Source organism: Pavona decussata, unplaced genomic scaffold (genome assembly GCF_977016875.1).
Source record: "Pavona decussata unplaced genomic scaffold, jaPavDecu1.1 SCAFFOLD_115, whole genome shotgun sequence".
Classification (NCBI taxonomy): Eukaryota; Metazoa; Cnidaria; class Anthozoa; order Scleractinia; family Agariciidae; genus Pavona; species Pavona decussata.
In genome coordinates, this window is record NW_028145529.1 from 1,234,412 (window position 1) to 1,260,217 (window position 25,806).

Here is a 25,806-nt window from a genome sequence, read left to right on the forward strand (position 1 = left end):
AATAGCCCTAACAAGAGCAGCTGAAATGTTCAAAACACAGCAATTTGACCAGCTCAGTACACTAAGCATAGAGGACCCACAGTAATTTCTCAGTTCCCCTGGAGTCTCCTCTTGTCCGTTTGTTTTGATTTAAGGTGAAAATGTTCATTTCACTTGGCATAATTAAGAAATACATGGTTTAAACTTTGGTTAAGCCACAGGGTGATTGTGTAAGGTGCTCTATTGCTTAAGGAAGTTACCAAAGCTTTGATTTTGAAATACATCATATCAGGCTTTGGAGAGAGAAATCCAAATTATTTTTCAGTTTTGGGAAAATAAAAGTAGAAAATAGTGTGAAATGAGTCTGAAGTGGTCTATAATATTTACATACTGCCAAATTTTCTAAAATCAAAGCAAGGGGAACATTTCCATTTTCCCTGCTTTAAACATGCACAAAGGTGGCTTCCCAGTTTTGGGACATCAATTTGCAACAACTGAGGTGGAACACCATAGACCAAAGATGTAGCAAATGCAGCAGCAAATACACCGCAGTCAGAACCATTTTTATGTTGCTGGATTCGAACAACGTGTATTATCAGTTCCAACCAGGTTAATAGCTTACTCCTCTACTTCCTTTGTCATGACATTGTGATATAAGCTGTCATACAAATTATTAATGCCGTTACTACTTCCCACTGAACTAATGCATACCCAGTGGTACCTCCCTGTATGGAGAATCTGCAAAAAAGGGTTATTCAGAGGCTATCTGTGTTAGAACGGATAAGGCAAATTTCGGCTTTTCACCGATTTCGCTGATTTTTTCTATGAACATCAATCATTATATCCCATAAACAAATATTACATTTGCTGAGCTCAATACGATTTTTTACGTCGTTGGCGAGACGATTTACAAGATGACCTCAAAAACACCCAATTTACATTTGGGAACTCTACAATTTATCTATACATTGCCGGTGTGCCAAAACGTCATTCCTTGCTCAAACAGCTTGAATATTTTACACATTGAAGTTCCATTTATCAATAACAATTTAAGTGTTTAACTTTTGTTTTCTGTGTAATTTTGAATGAGTTACAATTTTTTCAAAATACTTCATGTAGTTGAAGCCTATTTTCACAAAAGTGGGAGCTGAGTTAGGGTCAAGTCTATTTAAACTCAAAAGCACTAATACCAAGTTACTAATGTATGGAATAAAATTGGTGGGCACTTTACGCTGCGTGCAGTACAGAGCTCCGTGATCTTCCTAATATGCACGGATTTCAATCGAAACTAAGCATAAAGCCGTCAGACCGATAGACACATTCTGAACCGAGCTCTTTTAGAAAAACAATAATAATCACCGGGTAAATATTTCTGACCATTTAACCATATTTTAGAGAAGATCCATCCTTTTATTGGTATTTTAAATGAAACCTCTTGAGCTATTTTTCTCTTCCACGATGTGCTATATATATAGCAGTGTTTGTTTTGCGTGACTGCGTGTCAAGCGTTGCGTGTCAAGGTATATATTCAATATTCATTTTACGCTCAATTTAAAGCGTTGCCTTTCTTATATGTATGAATAAAATCAGTAGTTAAAATTCTCTCCAAGACAAAGAATTAGGTGGGAAAACGTTTCTTTCTAACTCTTATAGTATGTGAACTGGTTTCTTTACGTTTTGTGACGTAGTGTTTAGTTATCAACGTATGAAGACTCCGTTGTTCATTTCAGTCTTTGAATATTTTGTCAAAACCCTCCCAGCATCGCGCACATACCGAAAGGTCGGCATTGCTCAAACATGTCTGCTATTCCATCCAGTTGTTCCCTGCATGGAAAATTGAGCTCAGAAAATGTGATAGTTGTTTATGGGATATAAAGATTGATGTTCATAGAAAAACTCAGCGAAATCGGTGCAAAGCCGAAACGTGCATTATCCGTTCTAATGCAGACAGCCTCTTAACTCTTCAAGAAAAATGTCATTGTTCAGCCATTCAGTAGGCAACAAAATCAGTTGGTAGTTGTTTGAATTCTTTGAGACGTTGAGACTACCCCCTTGCGTAGAACTTTGCGCGCGCGTGATCACGTGACACGCGCGCGATATTTCAAATTTTTATGGCGCGTACGATTTTGTTGACGCGTACAAGTTTTTGCTGTTTTTTGCTAGAGTTTGTAGTTTCTTTTCACACTTTGTTGTTTACCATTTTCCCGTTTATTTATTGGGATTAAATTTAGATTTTGAGCCTACCATTCAAGGAGAACTTTTTCTTAACATGGTGCCGAGACCCAGGAAGCGAATGGTCGCCGTCTAAAGAAGAATTTCTGAGAATTTTTATCGAGAAGCGACAACTCGCCGTCTAAGGATTATTTTAGATACTTTCATCGAGAAGCGACAAGTCGCCGTCTGAAGAGGATTTCATCTACAAAATGGGGGACGAAGATCTGAAAAAGAAGAAGAAAATTCGAGGAGGACTTAAGGGATATGTCACGAAAACTCTGGAAAGGATTCAATCTCTACTTGACCGTTTCGATCCCACCGTGGTTAATCAGCTGAAAACATATCGGATTGCTCTTGAAGAGAAACTCAAGATTCTTGGAAGTCTAGATGACGAAATCCTCGGTCTACTTAAAGAGGATCAAATCGAAGCAGAAATAGAAGAAACAGGAAATTTCAGAGAGTCTATTCATGAAATGATGGTGAAGATAGACGAGGTGCTCCCTACAGAAGTGGAGAACAATTCAGATAAGTCCAACTCTCGTTCTGTTACTTCTAATTCGTTTAGTTATGGCCTTGGGGTAAAGGCAAAACTACCTACGATTTCTCTGAAAAGGTTCCATGGGGATCCCATGCTTTTCTCTCCCTTTTGGGATTCATTCGTAAGTGCTGTGGACGAGAACCAAGCGCTGTCAGATGTTGATAAGTTCAACTATCTTAAAACCTTAGTGGAAGGTACGGCCGCCGCAGCCATTCGTGATCTTCCTTTAATAGCCGCTAATTATGAAGCGGCGAAAAACATTCTAAAGAAGCGTTTCGGGCAACCACAAGTTATTATCAATCCACATATGGAGAGTCTAGTTAAGATAGCAGCAGTAGCATCTGACAGTAACTTGAAACGTCTAAGGGAGCTTTACGATCAAGATGAGGCCCACATTCGCGCTCTTCAAGCTATAGGGGTGGAAAGTGAATCTTATGGGAAGTTGTTGATACCCCTTCTGATGGAGAAACTACCATCCAATCTGCACTTAATAAAATCAAGGTCCATAGATAAAGAACAGTGGGACATAGATGTACTCTAAAGGGCCTTTGACAGCGAAATTGAAGCAAGGGAGCGCTGTGAACTGATTGGAAATAACTTGTCTGAACCAGCTGTGATCCCAGTGAAGTCGAATGTCGGGAGATTTACTAAGGGTAGGTCAGGCCCCTCTATCGCATCTGCCTTAGTAACTAAATCAGAAGAGAAGTCTGTGAGTTGTACGTACTGCAGACAGAAGCACCCCAGCGCACATTGTACCACAAAAACTGATATTGGAGCTAGAAGAAATCTATTAACACAACAGGGGCGTTGTTTCTTGTGCTTGCGTCGCAGTCATCTAGCGCGGAATTGCCCTTCTAGCAGCACGTGTCATGATTGCTCAGGAAAACATCATGTGTCGATTTGCAATAATGTCAAATGTACAACTGCGCGTCAAGAGGGAGTCCAGGAAAGGAAGTCTTTAACAACCGTGTACGTAAACTCGAATACATCTGTCCTTCTGCAAACTGCTATTGGCGAGGTGTCTAGCGTTAATCAGCTCCACACTGGTCTCACTATGCGAATCTTGTTTGATAGTGGAAGTCAGCGAAGCTATATGACCGAACGTGCCAGGAACAAGCTTAATCTATCCGCTGTAAAATCCCAGAAGCTTCTTATCAAGACTTTCGGACAGGAGAACGAGCAACTGAAAGAATGCGATGTCGTTGAATTCTGTGTCAAAGGACTTGGTGTAGACAGCTCGACAGTTCAGATGACTGCGCATGTAGTTCCCCTAATTTGCGGCGCTCTAAAGGATCAATCAGTGCAACTTGCCTAACAGTCTTACAGACATTTGGTTGATTTAGAACTCGCGGATTGCCCAGTTGTGGATTGCGGCTCAGAGGTGGATATCTTGATTGGAAATGACATCTATTGGTGTCTCTTTACCGGAGATCTGAAACGGGGGGAATTTGGTCCTGTCGCCATGAAAACGACTCTTGGATGGGTACTATCCGGTCCCTTACCCCAAGAACTGAGTTCTGAATCTGAAGTGAATCAGGCAACCTGCCACACTCTGAGACTTGACATGTCGCATCCTTTCGAGGCTGTTTCAGAGGAAAAACACGGAGACCCGTTAGTGGAAGAAATGAAGAAATTCTGGGAGTTAGAAAGCGTTGGCGTGTTAGCAAACGAAGCATCTGTTCATGACAAGTTCTTGGATACGATTCACAAGCGCGATGGCTGCTATGAAGTATCTTTACCGTGGAAGGAACATCACCCTTTCATGGCCGTAGCCAGACTTCAGAACAAGACGAGGCAAGTTTCGAGCGCCGAAGGCGCGAGCCGCTAGGGGGGTGTGGGGGCATGCCCCCCCCCCCCCCCCAGAAAATTTTGAAATCTAGAGGCTCAGAAATGCTCTTGTAAGCATTTTCCGTGGCATTTTTCTTCAGAAAAGTCAATCTTGGGCAAGTGTAGAAGTTCAATTTTTTATTGCTTAGCGATACTGGTGCCAAGTTAATGACCATCTGCATTTCAATCTGCATTTTAATACCCGTATGAGAAATCTTGACTTGCTTCCCGCTTTAAAATTTCACTGTACCACCAAGATGGAAGTCGTGGAAGAGATAAACCGTATCCGTGACCATCGCCTCGATTTCCTGGAAACCCTAGAAGAACATCGAAAGGCATTGCTGCATGTCTAGCCTGCGTAGCAGTCGTTTCCTTTTCCTTCAAGCCAAGCGGGGCAAGCGCGCGAGGGCATTGGGCAAAAAGGAGCAAAAAAGTAGGAGCGGGGGGGAGGGGCGGGGAAGGAAAGGAAACGCCTGCCGCTGAGCCCAGACATTTTACCGAACGCCGTTCGTCAGCGAACGGGAGGCAGTGATGTATTACCATTGGCCAATCGTCTGTCAATCAAACTCATAGACCAAAAAGACATCCGGTTAACCGATTATTAAAGACGAATATGCCGAGGCGGAAAGGAACTCTAGGAACTCTTTCTAGTCGTGTCCTTTCGATCTCGAGTTTGCTTTGCTTTGGAAACGACTGAACTACTTTCGCAGGGAGATACTTTAATTCAGTTGAAACCGGAGCAAAGGACTGCTTTGAACATCAAGCAAAATCAACATTCTCGGTCACACTCAAAATATAGTTTCTATTGCGCTTTGGTTTGTTGGTAGGTATTATCGTCTCAACAAACGTGGTGTCATTCGTCTTTCGAAATCCCGCCGGAATTTTTAAAAATTTAAGAAAATTTGTTCTGGCTGTCGGCGGTCTCAAAGACACGAAAAGCTGGTAGCAAAATTGGCTGGTCTGAAAGCTTGTTTCGCGACGAACAAAGAAATTTTTTACTCAAACTCTGTAATCATAAATAGATTGAGGAGGCCTCAAGTAAATACTTTGCAGGAAAATTTCAGTTCTAACCACGGTCTGAAAAGGAAGTTTTCAATATTTAGAACGACTTTGTATTTCATGCTACGCGAAATACAAACGCTGGAAACGCGAGAAAGTATTTTAGCCATGTGGGACAAGCTCATTCTGTCTGTAATTCCAGCTGTAAGCAAATGAGTTGATATTCTAAAACATAAGTAAAATTTGCCTTGGTAATATTATCTACGCTTTGTTCGAGCGACGTAAAGTTCGAGACAATCTTCTAAACCACCGCAACTTGAAGTAAACAAGTTGCCCGCCGCGATTCTGTTTTCTCTGACATTTACCAGAAGTTAAAAATGATTGGTTCTCGTGTGACATTTGACGTGACAGTGTAGGTCCCAAGGGAGCGAAGCCATTTGGGGGCGTTCGGTAAAACGTCTGGGCTCAGCGGCAGGCGTTTCCTTTCCTTCCCCGCCCCTTTCCCCCGCTCCTACTTTTTTGCCCCTTTTTGACCCTTTTTGCCCAATGCCCTCGCGCGCTTGCCCCGCTTGGCTTGAAGGAAACGGAAACGACTGCTACGCAGGCTACTGCATGTCTTGAAAAACACCTCTGCGATAACCGCAGCTGTACTGGGAGAGGATTATTTACGACGGACAGTGGAAACCTATTTTGGTCTGAAAGACAACATCACCTCAATGGTAGACAGTATGGATGTTCTAGAGGCAAACCTGTGCGAGCTCCGTCAAAAGTCTTGAAGTGCCTCTCTGACGCCAACCAAATGCAAATGGCTCTTTTAAGAGCCGTTACAAACGAGAAAGGCTTGTTCAACAGAATCTTTTAAAATATATTCTTTTACATTTTCTTTTCGCTGAAACGTTCAATATTATAGTGTTTGCAATAAAGCGATTGCCATCACTGCAAACGACCTTTTGTTCTTTTACGACAGTTATATGAGTAAAGAAAGCTCCCACACCGGCTCTCAGTCATCGCAGATAAGACACGGGAATAATGGTGACCTTTGATGTCACGCGGCCTGTCACGGTTATGTCATGATACGTCTCCTTAATGGCCCCACTATAACCTTAAATCATTTGAAAAACCGCTACTCACAGTTCACATGAAACGAATTAACCTCATTAAAATGCTTTTCCCCTCAATAATTATTTATCCACCTTATATTAGCTGGTTTTATCTTAACCAATCCAATTTTTTGTAGGGATTATTTTCTCAATTAAAAGTTTCTTCCAAAAAAAAAAGAAAGAGGCCAAAATCAAGACGAGACAACTGCCTCGTCTTGCCTCATGCTAGCTACGGCCCTGCCTTTGCTACCAGACAACTATGAAGTTGCAGTCTCATGCCTAAATTCTGTCTTGAAGCGTCTGAGAAGAAACCCTGAATTGCTCGCCGAATACAACAGAATAATAGAAGAACAGTCGTCCAAACGAATAATTTCTGAAGTTGATTCTCACTCTGAAATCAAGGTTGGTCGTCTCCGTTACTTGCCACACCATCCAGTTATACGCGAAGATAAACAGACAACTAAGGTACGAATCGTATACGACGCATCAGACAAGTCTACTGGCCCGTCCCTCAACGAATGTCTATATGCAGGCCCACCTTTACTCTCTGACATATCTGACGTCCTCATGTGTTTCAGATATCATCGCATTGCCTTGTCAGCCGACATAGAGAAAGCCTTCTTAATGGTGGGAGTGGCAGAGCCCGACCGAGATGTCTTACGTTTCCTGTGGGTAGATGATCCTACAAGTCAAGTCCCCAGAATTGTTGTCAAGCGTTTTAACCGAGTTGTGTTTGGCGTCACGAGTTTACCCTTTCTCCTAAATGGCACGATAAGACACCACGTCACAAGCTATGAATCAGACGATCCTCAGTTCGCAAACGAATTCCTGAACTCTCTGTATGTGGATGATTTCAACGGGGGAAAGGACAATGATCCCGAGGCCTTCGAACTCTATTCGAAGGCAAGATCTAGAATGAAAGATGAAGGATTCAATTTGAGAAAGTGGATTTCAAATTCACAGAGGCTGATGCAGTGGATTGATCACGAGGAAGGCGTTCCTATCACAGAGGCTGCTACAGTAGCAGAAGAAGATCAAACATACGCGACAACTCATCTTGGAATGAAAGGCAAAACATCTGAAGAGAGAAAGGTTCTTGGTCTGAACTGGGACATAACAAGAGATGCCTTCATTCTACGTTTTCATTGGCTGGTTAACTTCGCTAAAGACTTGCCATTGACCAAACGATCAGTTCTTAGAGTCGTCGCTAAACTTTACGATCCTCTCGGTTTCATATCTCCACTGTTTATCACAGTCAAGATCCTCTTTCAAGATTTGTGCAAATTAAAGACTGACTAGGACGAACCTCTTTGTGATGAACTGAACTTCAAGTACACAAGTTGGTTGTCGGATCTGATAAAAGTTCAGTCTATTTCGATTGACAGATGCTATTTCCACAATGTTAGAGTTTAAGTAACCTCTCTGCAAATCCATGGTTTTGGAGACAGTTCAGAAGTCGCCTACGTATTTGAGAATCGAGACGATTAAAGGCATCTCGACCCGGCTTATCATGAGCAAAACTAGAGTTCCACCCCTGACGAAACCAACAATCCCACGACTTGAGCTTTTAGCTGCGTTGATATTAGCAAGACTAGTCCAGTGTATCAGAGAGGTGCTTCAACCGATAGCTCAAATTAATGAAGTTTTCTGCTGGACTGACTCCATGACGACACTGCACTGGATAAAGGGAGTCGATAGAGAGTACAAGCAGTTTGTGCAGAACAGAGTCAAAGAAATTCGACAACTGATCCCATCTGAATCGTGGAACCACTGCTCAGGTTATGAATACCCAGCTGATTTGCCGTCCCGTGGAATGAGTGCAGAGGCCTTACAAGAGTCTGAAATTTGGGGGCATGGACCCCCTTGGCTGCTTGAAGGAAAGGATAAGTGGCCCAGCCCAGCGGATGTCACTGAATTGTCACGTGACTACTATGATGAGATGCGTCCCAGCGACAAACCGAAGAGTAAGCTAATTCATTCTACTGGACTCGTTGTGGAAAGCAGAATCCCAAGTCTGTCCAGTGTACTGGACCCTAACAAATTTGGCGACTTCAAACGCCTAGTCAGAGTAACTGCCTTTGTACTCCGATTTCTGCGTAACACAAGGTCAAAGGAGACTAAAGAAAAACTAGTCGGACCGCTCAGTAATGAAGATTGTGAATCTGTGGAAATCTTGTGGTTGAAGGAAATGCAGAAAGCTGTAGTCAGGTCCCCAAGATTCGAGAATTTGAAGCAACAACTTGGCTTGTACTCAGATGACAATGGATTACTCAGATGCAGGGGAAGATTGCAAAGTGCATCCATACCGTTTGATGCTAAACATCCTATTCTTTTGCCAGTTGACCATCATTTGACAGTGCTTATTATCGATGACTGCCATCAGCGAGTGCTACACAATGGTGCCAAGGAAACTTTAACGGAACTGAAATCTCGATTTTGGGTCCCAAGGGGAAGACAAACTGTTCAAAAGGTAAAATCGAAATGTGTGAATTGCAAGACGACCGAAGGCAAGCATCATGCCGTCCCGCCAACTGCACCATTGCCTCAATTACCCTGCCTTTACAAATACTGGAATTGACTTTGCTGGACCGCTATTTGTGAGGAGTGGCGAAAATGAAGAGCAGAGCAATATGCAGAAGGTCTACCTTGCACTGTTTACCTGTGGAAGCACCAGAGCCGTCGATCTTGGAGTGGTACCCAATCTCAGCACTGAAACAGTCATCAGAAGCTTCAAACGTTTTATTTGTAGACACGGTATTCCGAGGTTGGTTGTATCAGACAACGCTAAAACTTTCAAGACCGCCGCCAGAGTATTGTCTTCAGTGTTTGAGCTTCCAGAAGTACAAAGGTATCTGTTGAATCTTAAGGTGAAGTAGAGGTTTAATTTGGAAAGAGCCCCTCGGTGGGGTGGTTTCTTTGAGCGCTTGATTCGTTCTGTGCAACGTTGTCTGAAGAAAATTCTCAAGAATGCCAAGTTGTCGTATGAAGAACTATTGACTGTTGTTACCGAGGTGGAATGCGAGTTGAATTCCCGCCCTCTGACTACGTGTCTTCAGAAGATATTGAGGAACCACTCACACCATCTCATTTCATGACAGGAAGAAGATTGCTTTCAATTCCTGAGGAAATTGCAGTCGACGAAGAAGAGACAAGTGAAGTTTCACTTCTCACAAGAAGACAGCGTTATTTACTGTTACTGCTGTCCCATTTCTGGAACCGTTGGAAGCGAGAATACGTGGTAGAGTTGCGAGAACACCACAGGACTAAGAAGGGAACGTTCACCAGTCACTCAATTCAGCTAGGAGATATCGTTACTGTGATGGAAGAAGGAAGGTCTAACCGAGGAATGTGGAAGCTTGGAAAGGTTCAAGACGTTCATCCAGGGAACGATGGTCTTTTACGAGGAGCAACGGTGGAAGTTATCTCAAACAAAGGCAAACGTATCCGTCTTAGGAGACTCTTACAGAAGTTGTATCGTCTTGAAGTTACCACAACGGAAGTTGCAGATGCAAGTTCACCAACTTGCACCCATCCAGAACAAAGACTCAGAAGGAAGGCAGCTGTTGTTGGTGAAATGAAGAGACGTCAAGTCGATCAGTGTTTTGCTGAACTCGATGATTATGATGAACACTGACCGAGGGGGAAAGATGTTTGAATTCTTTGAGACGTTGAGACGTTGAGACTACCCCCTTGCGGAGAACTTTGCCCGCGCGTGATCACGTGACACACGCGCGATATTTCAAATTTTTTATGGCGCGTACGATTTTGTTGACGCGTACAAGTTTTTGCTGTTTTTTGCTAGAGTTTGTGGTTTCTTTTCCAGTTTGTTGTTTACCATTTTCCCGTTTATTTATTGGGATTAAATTTAGATTTTGAGACTACCATTCAAGGAGAACTTTTTCTTAACAGTAGTTATAGTTATTTAGATTTCCCTTTTTAGGTGTGCTGACAATGCTAGATGCATGAACATTGTTAACATTTGTCACTTTGACCTTAGCCTTAGAGTCATGAAGGTTTGCTGCGATGCAATCTGGGCAAATCCAAGTTGTTTTGGCATTATTGGGTTTGCGCTTGTAATTCATGCATGACAAGTGGAAAAACGTTCCATTTATACAAGGATTGTTGTGATATTCTATCAGCTCATCCCTTTGTGTAGCCTTCTGATTGCATACACAGATAGCTGTGTCTATGTCGAAAGCCTTTGTGCCTTTTGTGGTGGTGAGCCTTTGCGGCACAAAGGGCACATCCATTTCTTTGGCACTCCTGTGAGTTTAAGACAGGACAAGTGGTAGGATGAAATAGGACATGCTGTATTAGAGCAATGAACAACAGCCTGTCCTGTTTCATTCTTGCAAAAACATACTGCCCCAGCATCAAACAGCTTTAGGGTGATATCCCGTTTCTGTGTGTAACAGCGCCCTAGAAGTTCAGGCAACACACAAAATCTCCAACACTTAGTTAGGTTAGGAAGTACAGTGTCCCAGTCATCTTGGTTCCGGGTAACCCTTTGACACACAAACTCAATGTTTTCCTTTATGCTACAAACAAAAAAGTCATTGTACTTTTTCCCAGTTGTAAAGAGTTGCGGTTGGAGTTGATAATATTATTGATGGTCTTCCTTGATTGTCGTGTTTGTATTCAAACAGGATCCTTGCTTAGCAAAGTATTCTTGAAAACCCAAGTCCTTAATTTTTAAGCAGTAAGTACACTTAATCTCACCACACCCCTCACCACAACAGTCACAGTGGAAGAGGAAATCAGGCGTGGCATGCAGCCATGGATATTACTGATTTACAAACATTCCACACTCCTTGACATTGAAGTTGATATGTCTCTCCTTCATTGCTAATTCATATGCATCAAGGGCTTATTTTTCATGCTTGAAGCCAAGTTCTGTAGCAGCATTGCTAAATCTGAAAATGTGGGGCTAGCATATTGTTTTAATAAGGGAATGAGATGGCTGTAAGAAAAAGGCATTGGAACTAGATTGTTTCCTAGTATCCTCTTCAATGATATTTGCTTGTTCAGGCGTTATTTCAATATTCACTCTAGCCCAGGCCTCTAGTAGTTCATTGTATTGCATGTTTAAATACTCCTCGTTATAGAGATCTTGGAGAGTTTAAATGGTTCTGCTCTTTGTACCAAAGGACTCAGAGCACGGATAAATTAAGCTAACTGCAACCGGCTTACTCTTACACGCGTTCAGCTTTCCGTGAAAGTAGTTCAACTCTGCCTCAGTTGGAGCTTGAATGTCCTTTTTCCGTTTCACTATGGTTTTCGAATTTTCTAAGACGAAACATGACGTATTATCATCGAGGTTTTCCACTGTTTTGTCAAGTTTTACTTCAGTTTAAAAAGGTAGAAATGAAGTCGATGTCTTGAACTTCAGCAAATGGTATGTCTTTGTTGTAAGTTGGCAGAATCCAAGTGCATTCTTGATCGATGCAAGCTAGCTTTCCTCGTAAAATAACACGCTAGCAATGTGAGAGCAGCTTTCCCCTTGGCCAGCCATACAACCGCTGCAATGTGCGCATAAACTCCTTCCGTCATCTTCTGTGATGATCCACAGAGGAACAGTTGGGTCGTTCATCTTTTGAGAGTAGTGAGCCTTTCCCAAAACAACCTGATTACCAGCAATTTTGAGTCCGTGAACACTCTGTTCAAATCCAGCGAGCAAGTGGTTATATGCTTGAAGACTCTTGAAGGCTCTTTAGTGTAATAGCTGGTCTCAAGGACTAGATATGAAATGAGGTCAATCGACTCGATGGGAGGAAGACATTCACCATTGTAATTTTTGCCGGAAATTAAACAGGAATCGATTCCAATGTACGCTATTTTCTGCGTGTACCTTTTCTTTAACAAGAGGATCACGAGTATTTGCATATTCAGACAATTGGGGAGCTTTATCGTCCTCCACAGACATGTTTTGTAATGTAAATTACAGAAGAGACGAGCCTTGAAGGGACACCAATATGTTGGCGGTAGTTTTCGCGGGAAAATTTTAAAAGCTTTGACGTCACGTGAAAACACTCTATTGGAGTATGGGGATTCAAGAAACAAATTCCACGAATTGAAAAAAAAAATGTAAGATGAAAAACCAGAAGTGAATGTCCGTGGGGATTCACGGTTGGTGGGGATCGCTTACCCTCTTTCCTTCAATCCATGGTAGATGGTTTTGTATCTTTAGTAACGCCAAATATTGGCAGGTCTTAAGGTGAATTATTTACAAAAAAGTTCTCATAAAGAGGCAGACTTATTCGAGATGGCATTTTCATTGTAGGATGTCTGTTATCCTGAGGAATATGGTAATTTTATCAACGCGGTATGCAAAGAAAAACACCGTAAAGAACAAGGTATGACAACAACATCAAAATAATATCAGTCTAAATCCTATGCCACATTCACACCAAGGCCTAAACACGTTTAATAGCTGTTTAGCTAACCACAGTTTAACATTGTTTCCTTCATAAAAGCCGCTTTCGGATTTTTGTCGACTACAGATTTAGCACAAATGAAAGCATAAGGTAAAGTTTACTTGAATCCTATGTCAAAGCCAATGGTTCAGCTTTTGTTACCAATTTTCATTTTTTTAAACCTGGTTTAATGTAACATGTTTTATTGTTGTGAATGGGGATCTAGTCACGAAAACAATCAGTTTTTAGACGCAAAAGACTGACGTGACTATGATAAGTAAGTGCGTTTTTCAAAGGGATAATAAAGGTTCTGTGGTTTCACTTTAAACTGAAGATCCCATTCAAAGAGATGTTGTTTACACAGACTTCCCAGTCGAGTTATTAGCCCTCAGATCCGTTCTTTAATGGCTCCAACCACACTTGGTGAATCAAAAAAAAAAAAAAAGAAAGAAAAGAACCAATACTATTCTATTAAAATTACTCCTTGTCTCTACAAACTGGAGAGAAAACAGTCAGGTCCACATTCCTTTACTGATTTAAGTTCGAGAGATCCATTAGTTTTACTAATTTCTTAAACTGACTCAGGGTGCTTGCACTTCTTGTACCCCGGGCTAGGCGGCGCCATAGTGTCGGTCCAAGATACCTAATGGAATGCTTTCCGTACGTTACAGTATTAAAGCGTGGTATGACGACAGAGGAAATTCCTAAAAGTGAACGTTCGTTTCTTACAAGAAACAGCAAGAGATTATTTGTGTCAAAAGCTATAAACTTGATCGGATTTGTTTGGTTGAAAAACTGAAATCATTCCTGGCCGCGACCAAGTGCTTTCACCTCGCTACAGCTTCTTTCAACGAACGATAACCGAACAATAATAACAGTGCCCTTTTGATGGGAAGAAGGAGCAGGTCTAATTCAGTGGAAGGAATTACTCTGCAAGTTCCTTGTTTGGACCCACGGTTTGATATTTTTATTGATCTGTAATCGTGTGATTTTGAAGCGGTAAAAAGCTTCACCCCGCATGTGAAATAAAATTATTCACTCCTAAGATTTGGTTTAATTTAGTTTGCTCATGAATTAAACTTTTATTTTCTCTTAATTTTTGTCTTTTTTGTACGCTAGAGAACAGGTGAATTGTTTGTTTGTTTTTGCTTGCGGGTGAGTGCTAATTTTAAACTCGGGGCCTTCTGTTTTACGAAGTGCCTGGATAGTTTTAAGAACATTTTGCCCTGTATGTTATAGTATTTGTTATTGTATTTTAAAAGTTGTCGCAAATTGCCCTCGTCGCTACGCGACTCGGGAAATTTGCGAAAACTTTGAAAATAACTCCTTAATTCTTCTCAGCCTCATGTGATTATATATACTAACATAGCAGACTCGTACCCAGTCGCTAATTACGTGTTTTGTGGGATGAGAAGATTGGATACGAGGATGGATTGAGGCGCGCGGAGTGTCATGGTAAGAGGCGAAGGAAAAATAGTGACTGGCAGATTTCGTTTAACAGATCCGTGCAATCGTGCGTGGAACCGTGCAGTGCTCTTTTTCAAGGAAACGAAGTAATTTTAGACATTTCTTGCAGTCAAAATTCACTGCGGGTTCTGGTTTGGTATTTAACGAGCTTAAGCGTTCGTCCGATTAGTGATTTCTTTTTTGTTGGCTTGTAATGTCATGCTGCCGTAATGGCTTCTTCGAGGGAAGACGATGTGGGTGATTTGGACAGTTCTTTCAGTGAATTGTGGATCGAAGGTTAGTATCACAGTCATATTTCGTCTTTCCGCGAATATTCCCGCAAAGAAGCCATAACGGCAGCACGTCATTACAAGCCAACAAAAAAGAAATCACTCTTCGGACGAACGCCATATTGGATCGAAATCTGCCAGTCGCTATTTTCCCTTTGCCTCTTCCCATGACGCCCCGCGCGCGTCAGTCCATCCTCGTATCCAATCTTCTCACCCCACAAAACACGTAAATAGCGACTGGGTACGAGTCTGCTAACATAGCGCGCGTGCTTCCCTATCTAATTCCTATTGACGTGTGCAAATTCGATAACGTGTGCAAATCGACAAACTAGGGTTTCCTTCGCTTAGTATTTACAAAGTTTCCCCCAAAATGGAAAAAAAAAAACAGTGAATAACTAACCGACTTTTCTCTTGGAATTGAGTCTTCTCCAACTGTACCGTGCACAATCCTAAACATCGGGATGAATGGAAACCCTAGCTCCTGCCTTTAACTTTGACTTAAACATTTGAGTATTTAAACATTCTGTGGGCTTGGAAACTTGCTTGTCTACATTTTCATTGACTTTAAACAAATCAGACATGTCCAATATAGACAAACTGATACGGTCTGAAAACAATCCGTACGGTCTGTACAGATCGTAAAGGCACTTTTCCTTCCGTATACGGTCCGTAAATTGCATCTCATTAAGGATACTCAGAATATTTTCGCGTCTTATCTGAGAGAGGGGCTTGTACAGTTTGACGATCCGTACGGTCTGTACAGATCGTAAAGGCACTTTTCGGTCCGTATACGGTCCGTAAATTGCATCTCATGAAGGATACTTAGAATATTTTCGCTTCTTATCTGAGAGAGGGGCTTGTACAGTTTGACGATCCGTACGGTCTGTACAGATCGTAAAGGCACTTTCCGGTCCGTATACGGTCCGTAAACTGAATGTAAGTTGAAAAGTAAACAAAATATAACCTAGGGGGCTGCTGCTGTAAAATACAACAAACATATGTTTTCTTCGTTCTTTAGTGTGAGAAACTAAATGATGCGTTTCTTACAAAACATTACAATCGACATGTAAGTTGAAAAGTAAACAAAATATAAACTAGGGGCTGATGCTGTGAAATACAACAAACATATGTTTTCGTCGTTCTTTAGTGTGAGAAACCAGATGATGCGTTTCTTACAAAACATTCCAATCGGCTGGATACCCCGTTTTTTATGAGCGCCCTTATGCGTCAGTAAGTGGGACAAAATGAAAATTGGTCCATGGAAACCTGCATGTTTACCTCGTTCTATCAGCGTGAGCGACCAAATGATGCGTTTCTCGTTGAAATAGAAAACACACTAGAAGTAAACAAAATGCAAACTAGGGGCTGATGCTGTAAAATACATCAAATATATGTTTTCTTCGTTATTTAGTGTGAGAAACCAAATGATGCGTTTCTCAAAAAACAAAACCTTACTGGAATTAGGAAACGTGTTTTCCTGACGACTAATGCAGAATACTATGGATTAATATTAGTATTTTATCGATGGAAAAAGTAGACTGTACGGTAGTATTGGTCCATAACGTTAGTGACATTTGGTGGCTCCTAAAAAAGCCATTGTGAGAGATCATTTTGCAAAGGCTCTCTTTTACTTCGGTAACCCATTGAGGTATAGAAGTTTGTTGTAGTCTACGTCAAAGTAGAACCACAGATGGCTTTTCTGCTCGGCATTGTTGAGGACAAAATCGACTTGTCTTGCCCTCTTTTCTGCTTTGACAGGTGATTCCGCCCAGTGCTGCGCCAGCATTTTCCATCTTCTGATAAGGCTTCGCTCACAACTGTTACCGATGAGAAAGAGAACCAACTTGAAGGTTTCGGTATCACCCATAGGTTTTCTCCAGAATATCAGCCGCATTTCCTTTGGCCACGATTTTAATGGAAAGAATGCGTCCCCGTTAATTACTCTGGTCAACTGCCTTCTTTCCTAATCCACTACTTTTGCTCGTGAAAGTAAACGAGTTTCTTCTCGAGACAAGACTTAACGTTGCCATCACGCGTCCCTTTGAAAAGTGCGCTATGAAAGCTGCAATCCTGCATCATGCATCAATTACAATTTTGTCACCTTCCCTCGACAGTAAGGTTGATTGTTTGGATCAACAATTATCCAATGTAATCGCACTAGCTATTGTTAGTAAATTTGCCGCAAACAATCGGCCCGAGTCTATTCAAAAGGGTTCCCATCAACACTATCATATCCGAAGTCTACAAGCCGTTCAGTTTGCTGTTAGGTTGGCATAAGACGGAGTTTTTTTAATCCGCTTTATCAGCGCGCTGGCCGATTTATTTTAAATTCCCATTTCCAAACAAGTCTGATATAAGATGCCTTATTAAAAAAAGAAACCTCTGAATTTCACTTCCTTTTCTTCATTGTTCTTTCCTTTTATTTAATAAACAAAGGACTCGCGTTGCCCGGTTGTCAATAATAAGTTGTTACGTAATATATCAAACACGAGGAAGAGTGTTTCATCAGATATCCAAACACTGAGAAGTAGGTTGAAAAAACGAGGCGCAGCCGAGTTTTTTTAAACGACTTCGAGGTGTCTGGATATCTGATGAAACACGCTTTTGAGTGTTTGATATGGCTTCTCAAATGATCAATAATTCTTGGAGAAATTCAAGGCTAAAGTTGGCAAAATTTTATGGTAATTAGGATCACATATCCAAACCACGGTCACGGTAATGATTTTCTTTGTTTTCTCTTGATGAATTATTAATGAGTTTGAGAAAGTTGACATCAAACACCTCCAATGTCTTAAAATAACAGTATTTATACCCTAAGCTTACGCACTTACAACTGCGAAAATAAAGGACACAACTTTCCTTTAATTATTTTAAAATTCCAACCGATCATGCTTAACTGTATAAGCCTCTCGCCAAGTATCATACGAACATCCGAGGACTGTATACGGACCGAAAAGTGCCTTAATTTACGATCTGTACAAACCGTACGGATCGTCAAAGCGTTTAAGCCCCTCTCTCAGATAAGACGTGGAAATATTCTAAGTGTCCTTAATAAGATGCAATTTACGGACCGAAAAGTGCCTTTTACGATCTGTAGAGACCGTACGGATCGTCAAACTTTACAAGCCCCTCTCTCAGATAAGACGTAGAAATATTCTAAGTGTCCTTAATAAGATGCAATTAACGGACCGTATACGGACCGAAAAGTGCCTTTTACGATCTGTACAGACCGTACGGATCGTCAAACTGTACAAGCCCCTCTCTCAGATAAGACGTAGAAATATTCTAAGTGTCCTTAATGAGATGCAATTTACAGCCGTATACGGCCCGAAAAGTGCCTTTACGATCTGTACAGACCGTACGGATCGTCAAACTTTACAAGCCCCTCTCTCAGATAAGAAGCGACAATATTTTAAGTGTCCTTAATGAGATGCAATTTACGGACCGTATACGGACCGGAAAGTGCCTTTACGATCTGTACAGACCGTACGGATCGTCAAACTGTACAAGCCCCTCTCTCAGATAAGAAGCGAAAATATTCTAAGTGTCCTTAATGAGATACAATTTACGGACCGTATACGGACCGAAAAGTGCCTTTACGATCTGTAAAGACCGTACGGATCGTCAAACCGTATAAGCCCCTCACTCAGATAAGACGTGGAAATATTCTAAGTGTCCTTAATGAGATGCAATATACGGACCGAGAAGTGTCTTTACGGTGTGTACAAACCGTACGGATCGTAAGGCCGTTTTTTCAGACCGTATCAGTTTGTCTATATTGGACAACCCTTAAACAAATCAAAGAAGCAAATTTTCATTGATACCATTGTGGAGTGTTTGTAACCAGTAAATACGGAAACTTTGTTTTTCCATACAGTGCATTGAAAAAATTTTGTAATCAATCATAAATAAAAGTTGTTTTCCGTGCCACTCAAGCAGCTAGGAGTGCTCTCGGCTACGCCAACCCTTACTCTTCTTTCGTGCTCTCCAAACTTCCCACGTGCATCCATAACTCGATATACGCACGCTAAGCATGAACCAATTCTTAATTATCGCCATTGTCACGGCTACTGCATGAGGCAATAATATAGCAAAGACTATAATTTAACACGGTGGTATTTTTTGCATCCCCAATGTTTATTCCTAACAGGGCAAGCTCCCGTAAGCGGGAATCTATCCTTCCACCTCTTACGAGAACCATTCTCAAATATTGACAATGTTCAGTGAAAACTGAAGAAAAGGAAAAATGGTTCCTTTAAAAGAAACTGCAATTTTTATGGTGCCATCGATTACCGGTAGGAAAAAATTCTATCGGATCAAAAGTAACTTTATATATTTTACCTCTAATTTACTGAGTTACATTTGCAGTTTAATTTAGAGTACATAGAATACTGTTTTTCTCCTCCTGTGTTGTGAAGAGTTTCTTGTTTCTCCCTCGTCTTGTCTTGAAGCGAAGACTCAGATAAATCGATCTTTTATTGGGAATAAATCAATCTTTGATGTGTTTCATTCGGCGGTCACAAGCATCTCATCTCGTCAAAAGGTCCAACTTCACTTAAATAATGGGATACGCAATGAAATCGTACAGCAAGAAATCATTCCCATTGTCTTAAAAATTTCCACTCGCGTGAGAACTCAAATCAGAGCTTTCGCCGGAAGGAATGGAGGAAAAGCCGCTGCACAAAATTTGCGGTCTCAGTTGGTTGTTTTTTGAGTGATGGCCGAACTGCATTTTACACTAACGGGCAACCTTTTTAAGGGTATAGTTTTGCAAGGTTGGTCTGAATTACATTTTGTTCTTGAAGTTACAATCTCAAAACTACCTTGAGACCCAAAAGTCTAGTTAAAAAGTCCTTGGATTTTCGACGTACTTTAACTCAGACACTCGCTCAAAAATTTTTATACAGGAACTACGATAAGAAATGCACGGAAAAAAAGATTCATTTTTCAAGTACGAAGCGAAGGTAAATTTGGAAGTCGCTTTATTCGTTGAATTGACAGGCGATGTACCCATCAGGCCTAATCACATGAAGCTACAGTTAATGAAACATTTTTAGTCAATAACAGAAAAAGTCAAAATTGCTTCCCATCTCTGTTGTAAAAAAATAAGGTTATTTTCACCAAGTTTCTACGATCGTCCATCCAAAAGAGTGTTTTAAATATATATATATGGCCAAAGTGCCATTTTCATGTGATAATACTTCAGCCTAAAATTATTTATTACTTACCTTTCCTGTTGTGACAGAATCCTCCTTAAGTCTGGTAAACTGCGCCTTTGTAAGAAGCAAGATTCTAAAGCCTGAAAAATTCACAGACAAAATAAAAACGATCTTTCTTTGTTTAAACTATCGCCCAAATATTAAACACACCATTGTGTGCCTTTGTAGTCCTGTTTAAAAACACAAATCGCTTTATTATTTGTATCACTCAGTTCAAGATTTAAAAGCCCAAGTAGAGTTGATAAAAAGAATACTATCCTTTAACATTACCGTTTCTTTATTAAAACGCTTGATAAGCTTATAAGCTTGATACGCTATAAAGTCTATAAATATTTTACTTTGCTCAAGAAAAAATCGTCACCTAATTGTATTTATAACTTTACCAAAATCTTATTACTAATCATTCGTTTATACAGGACTACATGAGAAATGCAGGAAACGATTTGCTATCAGAAAGCGTAAGCAAATGCGAAAGTATTTGTAGGAGGAATTGTCACGCGTTGCGCCGATGCTCGATACACGTATGAGGGTACCGATCAGTGCGCTTGACGATAAGCGATCTCAGAAGATACCAGTAGAAATGATCTTTGAAAGGATGGTTTCCATAAGACAAGCAGTCATCTTCAGAGCAGAGATTTTACGAGGATCGTTTGGTGATCATACGAGAAAAAGCAGACAATACAGGTCCAACATAACGCTGTCCACATTCACAAACAACCGCATCCTATTTGACTGTGAATCCTGATCACGATTTTCACTGTTCTCTAAACATTAAGTTTCACCTTATTACTTTCCACTTGCTCAAAAGCTCGCCGTTTGAAATAAATATAAAGTAATTAAAAGGAAGCATACCGCCTATTCATGAAAGCGAAAGTTTAAAAAGGCGGAAGTGTTTTCTATGTACTACAATAATTGTCACGCAATCCATCGACTGAGCCTATCACAAGAAGCTGCATGAAGGCGAGGCTCATGGTCATCGTTTTTCCCGGAATCTATCTTCGTTTACAAATATAATAGCACATGAATTTCGTTTGGTTGGTGACTGAGTTTATATCAGACATCGACACCGACGTTTCAACTCTTGATAAAACATACATAAGTCCCTGCCCATAGCAAAGCGCGATTTTCTCACCTGTTGTCCAGTAAAATTGTTCTTCGTTCTGAGCTAAACCTTCTGTTTAAAAAAAGGCTCCCACAATCTGGAACAGCAACCACAGGTATCCACAGGTATCCCAAGCTGTATGAGCGTTAAAATAAAGACCTTTGTTTTGACCTTTGAGTCACGATGATCTGAGTGTTACGCAATGGCGTAAATTATAAGGGTTTGTATGGGAATTTACGAACGTGTTTTGGAATCGAAAATAAATGCCATGAATTGAAAAAAAAATGGCTAACCTTGTCTCCTCGGTATCTTGCCAGTGTTTTTGTGCCGTATTTTGGCCATTTCAGCGCGATTTAGTGGGTTTTAGGTTTGCTGATTTCCCGTCTCTATATATAAACATGTGATAATACTTCAGCCTAAAATTATTTATTACTTACCTTTCCTGTTGTGACAAAATCCTTCTTTAGTCCGGTAAACTATGCCTTTGTAAGAAGCAAGATTATACAGCCTGGAATATTAAACATACCATTGTGTGCCTTCTTAGTCCTGTTTAAGAACACAAATCGCTTCATTATTTGTATCATTCAGTTCGAGAATTAAAAGCCCAAGTAGAGTCGATAAAATAATGTAGTTAATTCATTAAGAAAGTACACATCCTATTGCATTACCATTTTGCCTTGCTCAAGAAAAAATCGTCACCTAATTGTACTCGTAACTTTAACTACATCTTATTACTAATCACTCGTTTATACAGGACCACATGAGAAATGTAAGAAACGATTTGCTATCAGAAAGCGTAAGCAAATGCGAAAGTATTTGTAGGAGGAATTGTTACGCGATCAACCGATGCACCGCGATAGACAAGCGACCTCAAAAGGGACCAAATTATCTTTTAAAGGATGGTTTCCATAAGACCAGCAGCCATCTTTGGAGCAGGGACTTTACAAGGATCGTTTGGTGACCATACGAGAAAAAGGGAACAATAGATGAAGTCCTAAATCTATACACGTCCAACAAAACGCAGTTCCACATTCACAAACAACCGCATTCTATTTGAATGAAAATCCTGATCACGAATTTCACTGTTCTCTGAATATTTACTATCACCTATACCTTTCGTTATTACTTACCACTAGCTCAAAAGGTCGCCGTTTCAAATAAAAATAAAGTAATCAAAAGGAAGCATACCATAAACAGCCTATTCATGAAAGCGAAAGTTTACAAAGGCGGAAGTGCTTTCTAGATCTTTCTATGTACTATGATAATTGTCACGCAACCAGCGATTGAGCCTATCACACTTCAAGTTGGTGCTGGTTGGTGCTGACTTTATATCAAGACATCGATACCGATGTTTCAACTCTTGACAAAGCATGCACAAGAACCACAGCAAAGCGCGATTTTCTCACCTGTTGTCCAGAAAAACCCTTCTTCGTCCTGAGCTAGATCTTCTGTTTACAACCTGGAACGACAAACGCACAAGAAAGTTAACTTTAGTTTTATTCAGTGAAATAAACGTGTTATTAAAATTTCGGAACGATTCAAAAATTGCAGTGGTGCAGACTTTTAGGTAACAAGTTTACAAGGTTTTAGCTCAATGATTTAACGATCGTCGGAAACCTTGCAAACCTTTCCTAACCATTTCAAATAATTTTGTCAAAGGATAAGCCCTATTATTGAAAGAGTTTGTCAAATAACATATCATGTATAATTTACTGTGCATAATGCAGTGTACGTATGTTTGTATATTAGAAGCAAGATCTGTGATTTAAGCAGGCCGGTTTGGAAGTTGAAAGTGTTGGAAGTCAAACAAAGATTCATGGCACTCGTGTGGGATCAACTATGATAACCATAGTTACTAACTGCGCAATAACAGACAATTTTTTCACGTGCACCACAAACCCACAGCTGCATTAATATTTTCCATGAGCAAATCATGAAAGAGGCCTTGGAGCATTGACTTGCAGTTTGTTACCCACCAATCCCTTGGAAACATTGACGTTTAACAAAAAACAGAAAGGCAGTTTAGTATATCCAAGTATACCAAGAACAGAAGATTCACTTTAGTCAATCGAAAGCGAAATGCAGAAGTCGTTTCCGCGAGTACATGAATAATTATCTTTTGCGTGACATACCCTTATGAGGTTTCGCAGTGTTTTTAAAATGACAAATCGCCTCGTTCTTTATATCACCAAGTATATGGAATTAAAAAGTGCCATCACTCCAATGAGAAAGAAATGTGTTTTCCTGTTATCGCCAATGATGGCGGATTATCAGCGCCTCTAAATCGCTGGCCAACTCTGCGACATGCCGCATCAGCACATCATCGTTTGCCGTCGATGGCGATCGATTTCAAGAAATGTACACCATGATCTATTAATGGATGGCTTCCGTTTGAACAGCAATAATCTTCGATCGCAGATTTTATAGAAATCGTAAACGGATCATACCGTAAACTGTGGAAACGAGTAAGTCTTAAATCCATCTGATCCATGCACGCAAAACAGACATACTAGTAAGTCTTAATCTACAGACAACGATCGACAAATGAACTCTGTATGCATGATCAATTATGACTCACTGTTTTCGCAACGTTAACTTTCAACATATTAGACCATATTACTTACCACTTGCTGAAAAGCTCGCTTTGAAATGAAACCAGAAAGCAAAAGACAGGATACAACAAACTGCCGCTTAAACGCTGGAAAGCGAAAGTGTAGTGCGGAAGGCATGGATCCAAGCATTTCACCGGAAGTTGCATGATGTCATCGCTTTTCGGAGCCGCGCGGTCCTGATTCATGCGCGTGTGCATCGCGCGCTTGCCCTGCTGACTAAATACGCGTGTTTTGCTATGTTTTATAGCCACCTACCTCAAGCTTTACAGTAATTTACCGGTTTATCCTGCTTGTCGTGGTACGGTCGTTCCTGAACTTTATACAACCAGAATTTACTACGTCAGGGACTTGGCGAGGAAGGGGAGGCGAGCTTGGAATTGGGATAGGGATCCAAAGGAGAGACGGGGGGAGACCAGGATATGATAAGACTGTATTCTGAGAAGAACATAATTATTTAACAATTTTTCCACGGGCGCACGTTGGATGTGAGATGGTAGTTAGCCATCGATGCACGTAGCGCCGAGCTGGCTATAATCGTCTCATATCCAACAAGGGCGAATGGAATAATTGCCTTTTATATATAAAAAAAAAAAAATCGGAAATATTGCTAGATCTTGTTGATAACGCTTTGTGAGAACAACCAGAAGAAAATTTTAATGGTCGTTATTTCTCGGGCATGGTATAATGGCTCATACACCATGGCCGCTAAGCAAATCAAATCCCTAGAATTACATTATACGATGATCCAGTTGCCGTAGTTTACCGTAAATGATCTAATAAACGCCCCCTCTCTTATGGACGCCTCCTATCTAATTGACGCCCCCCTAAGCTGACAAGTTTGTATTAAACGCCCCTCTCTAACAAACGTCCCCCGTCTAATAAACGCCCCCCTTCCCTGGAAACCACACATAAACTAGAAACAGATCAATCAATTTACGTTTACTTGCGTTCTTGCTCAATTAACACCGGTGTGCGAGTTGCGTCTTGCTCAAATTCCAGTTCAAAGTGAGGATAGCGCTCTTTAATGTTCTTGATCACTGTGCTTAGGATATCAGCAATTTTCTTTCAGCTTGTCCTAGCATTGTAGCATCCCGGAATTCTGACAAGGCCTACTTCACGTTTGGCTTGATAGCCTGCTTTTAAAAGCTCTGTCGTTTAGGTTATTATAATACCTTATTTAGGTTACCATGTTACAGCTATTAGAATAAACGCCTCTCTCTTTTAAATGCCTCTTATCTTTTAAACGCCCCCGTCGGACCCTTGAAATTCAATAAACGCCCCCGGCGTTTATTAGATCATTTACGGTATATGCAGTTCCCATACCCCTGGACTCACTAACACCAGTCGACCGCCACCCGTCTCGCAAATATTTTCACTTTCTTCGTGTCATGTAAACAATTGTTCAATCAGATTGTTTTTTGGCATTTTTCTTTGGAACTTTTTGTTTTACGTTACTTTTTCGCAGCGCTAAGAAACCACTTTCGACAGTCGGTAACGTGCTGTTTTGCATTTTGTTTAAACCCGTACAAAGTTATAAGGAGGGAACGTGAAATGGTAGATAGAGCAGTTTTCACACCATAACCAAAGGAATTTTTCTGTCCAGTTCCTACAGACAGAAGCAGCGATGAGCTAATCAGAATTCAAAGCAATAGCACATAGCTGGATCCAAGCGCGGGCCGTGAAACGCACGCGGGCGGAACATGATTGGGTTTGATTCTTGTTGCTTATTGTTTGAGAGAGTGGCGAGCAAAGCAAAACCAAAGTAAACGCGAAATTGCTTTCAATACTTATTTTAAAACCACTCTAGGCTCTAGGGTGAGAATTTCAGAATCCAGACCAGTTTTATCAGTTAAGGACTTTTTCGTCCATCTCACCCGTCTTGAATCGAGTTTACTCGTAAGGAAATAATTTGAAACTCCCCATTGATAAGTAGGTGGGTGGGAAGCGCAGTAAAGAGAGAAAAAATGCAACTCTTCACACTTTGGGAGAATTTGTAGCTTGCTACAAGCAATTTCATCAGCACTTGAGACGCCCAATAAAAACAGGGTCTTTTCATTTCCATTTCTC

The 25,806-nt window shown here is 40.8% G+C and overlaps 3 protein-coding genes and 1 pseudogene across 3 annotated transcripts in view; 2 read left to right on the forward strand and 2 right to left on the reverse strand.

Moving 5' to 3' along the window:
• Positions 1-23,883, reverse strand: part of LOC146469937 (uncharacterized) — a 57,142-nt gene extending 33,259 nt beyond the window's left edge. Inside the window, exons 1-5 of the mRNA XM_085122765.1 lie at positions 23,752-23,883; positions 22,534-22,592; positions 21,565-21,635; positions 21,158-21,224; positions 20,035-20,098 (exon numbers count right to left, since the gene is read on the reverse strand). Of these exons, the coding sequence (XP_084978891.1) occupies positions 20,035-20,098; positions 21,158-21,224; positions 21,565-21,635; positions 22,534-22,592; positions 23,752-23,868 (378 nt within the window). The 5' untranslated portion in view covers positions 23,869-23,883. The remainder of the gene's footprint in view (positions 1-20,034; positions 20,099-21,157; positions 21,225-21,564; positions 21,636-22,533; positions 22,593-23,751) is intronic.
• Positions 1-25,806, forward strand: part of LOC146469938 (histamine N-methyltransferase-like) — a 68,406-nt gene that overhangs the window by 13,811 nt on the left and 28,789 nt on the right. The window lies entirely within an intron of this gene.
• On the forward strand, positions 6,196-9,362 carry LOC146469942 (uncharacterized). The gene is made up of 2 exons (XM_085122773.1): positions 6,196-8,121; positions 8,229-9,362. Exon 1 carries the CDS (start codon positions 6,880-6,882, stop codon positions 7,954-7,956), a length of 1,077 nt encoding a protein of 358 aa, XP_084978899.1. The 5' UTR covers positions 6,196-6,879; the 3' UTR covers positions 7,957-8,121; positions 8,229-9,362.
• LOC146469943 (uncharacterized) lies at positions 10,508-14,063 on the reverse strand (annotated as a pseudogene).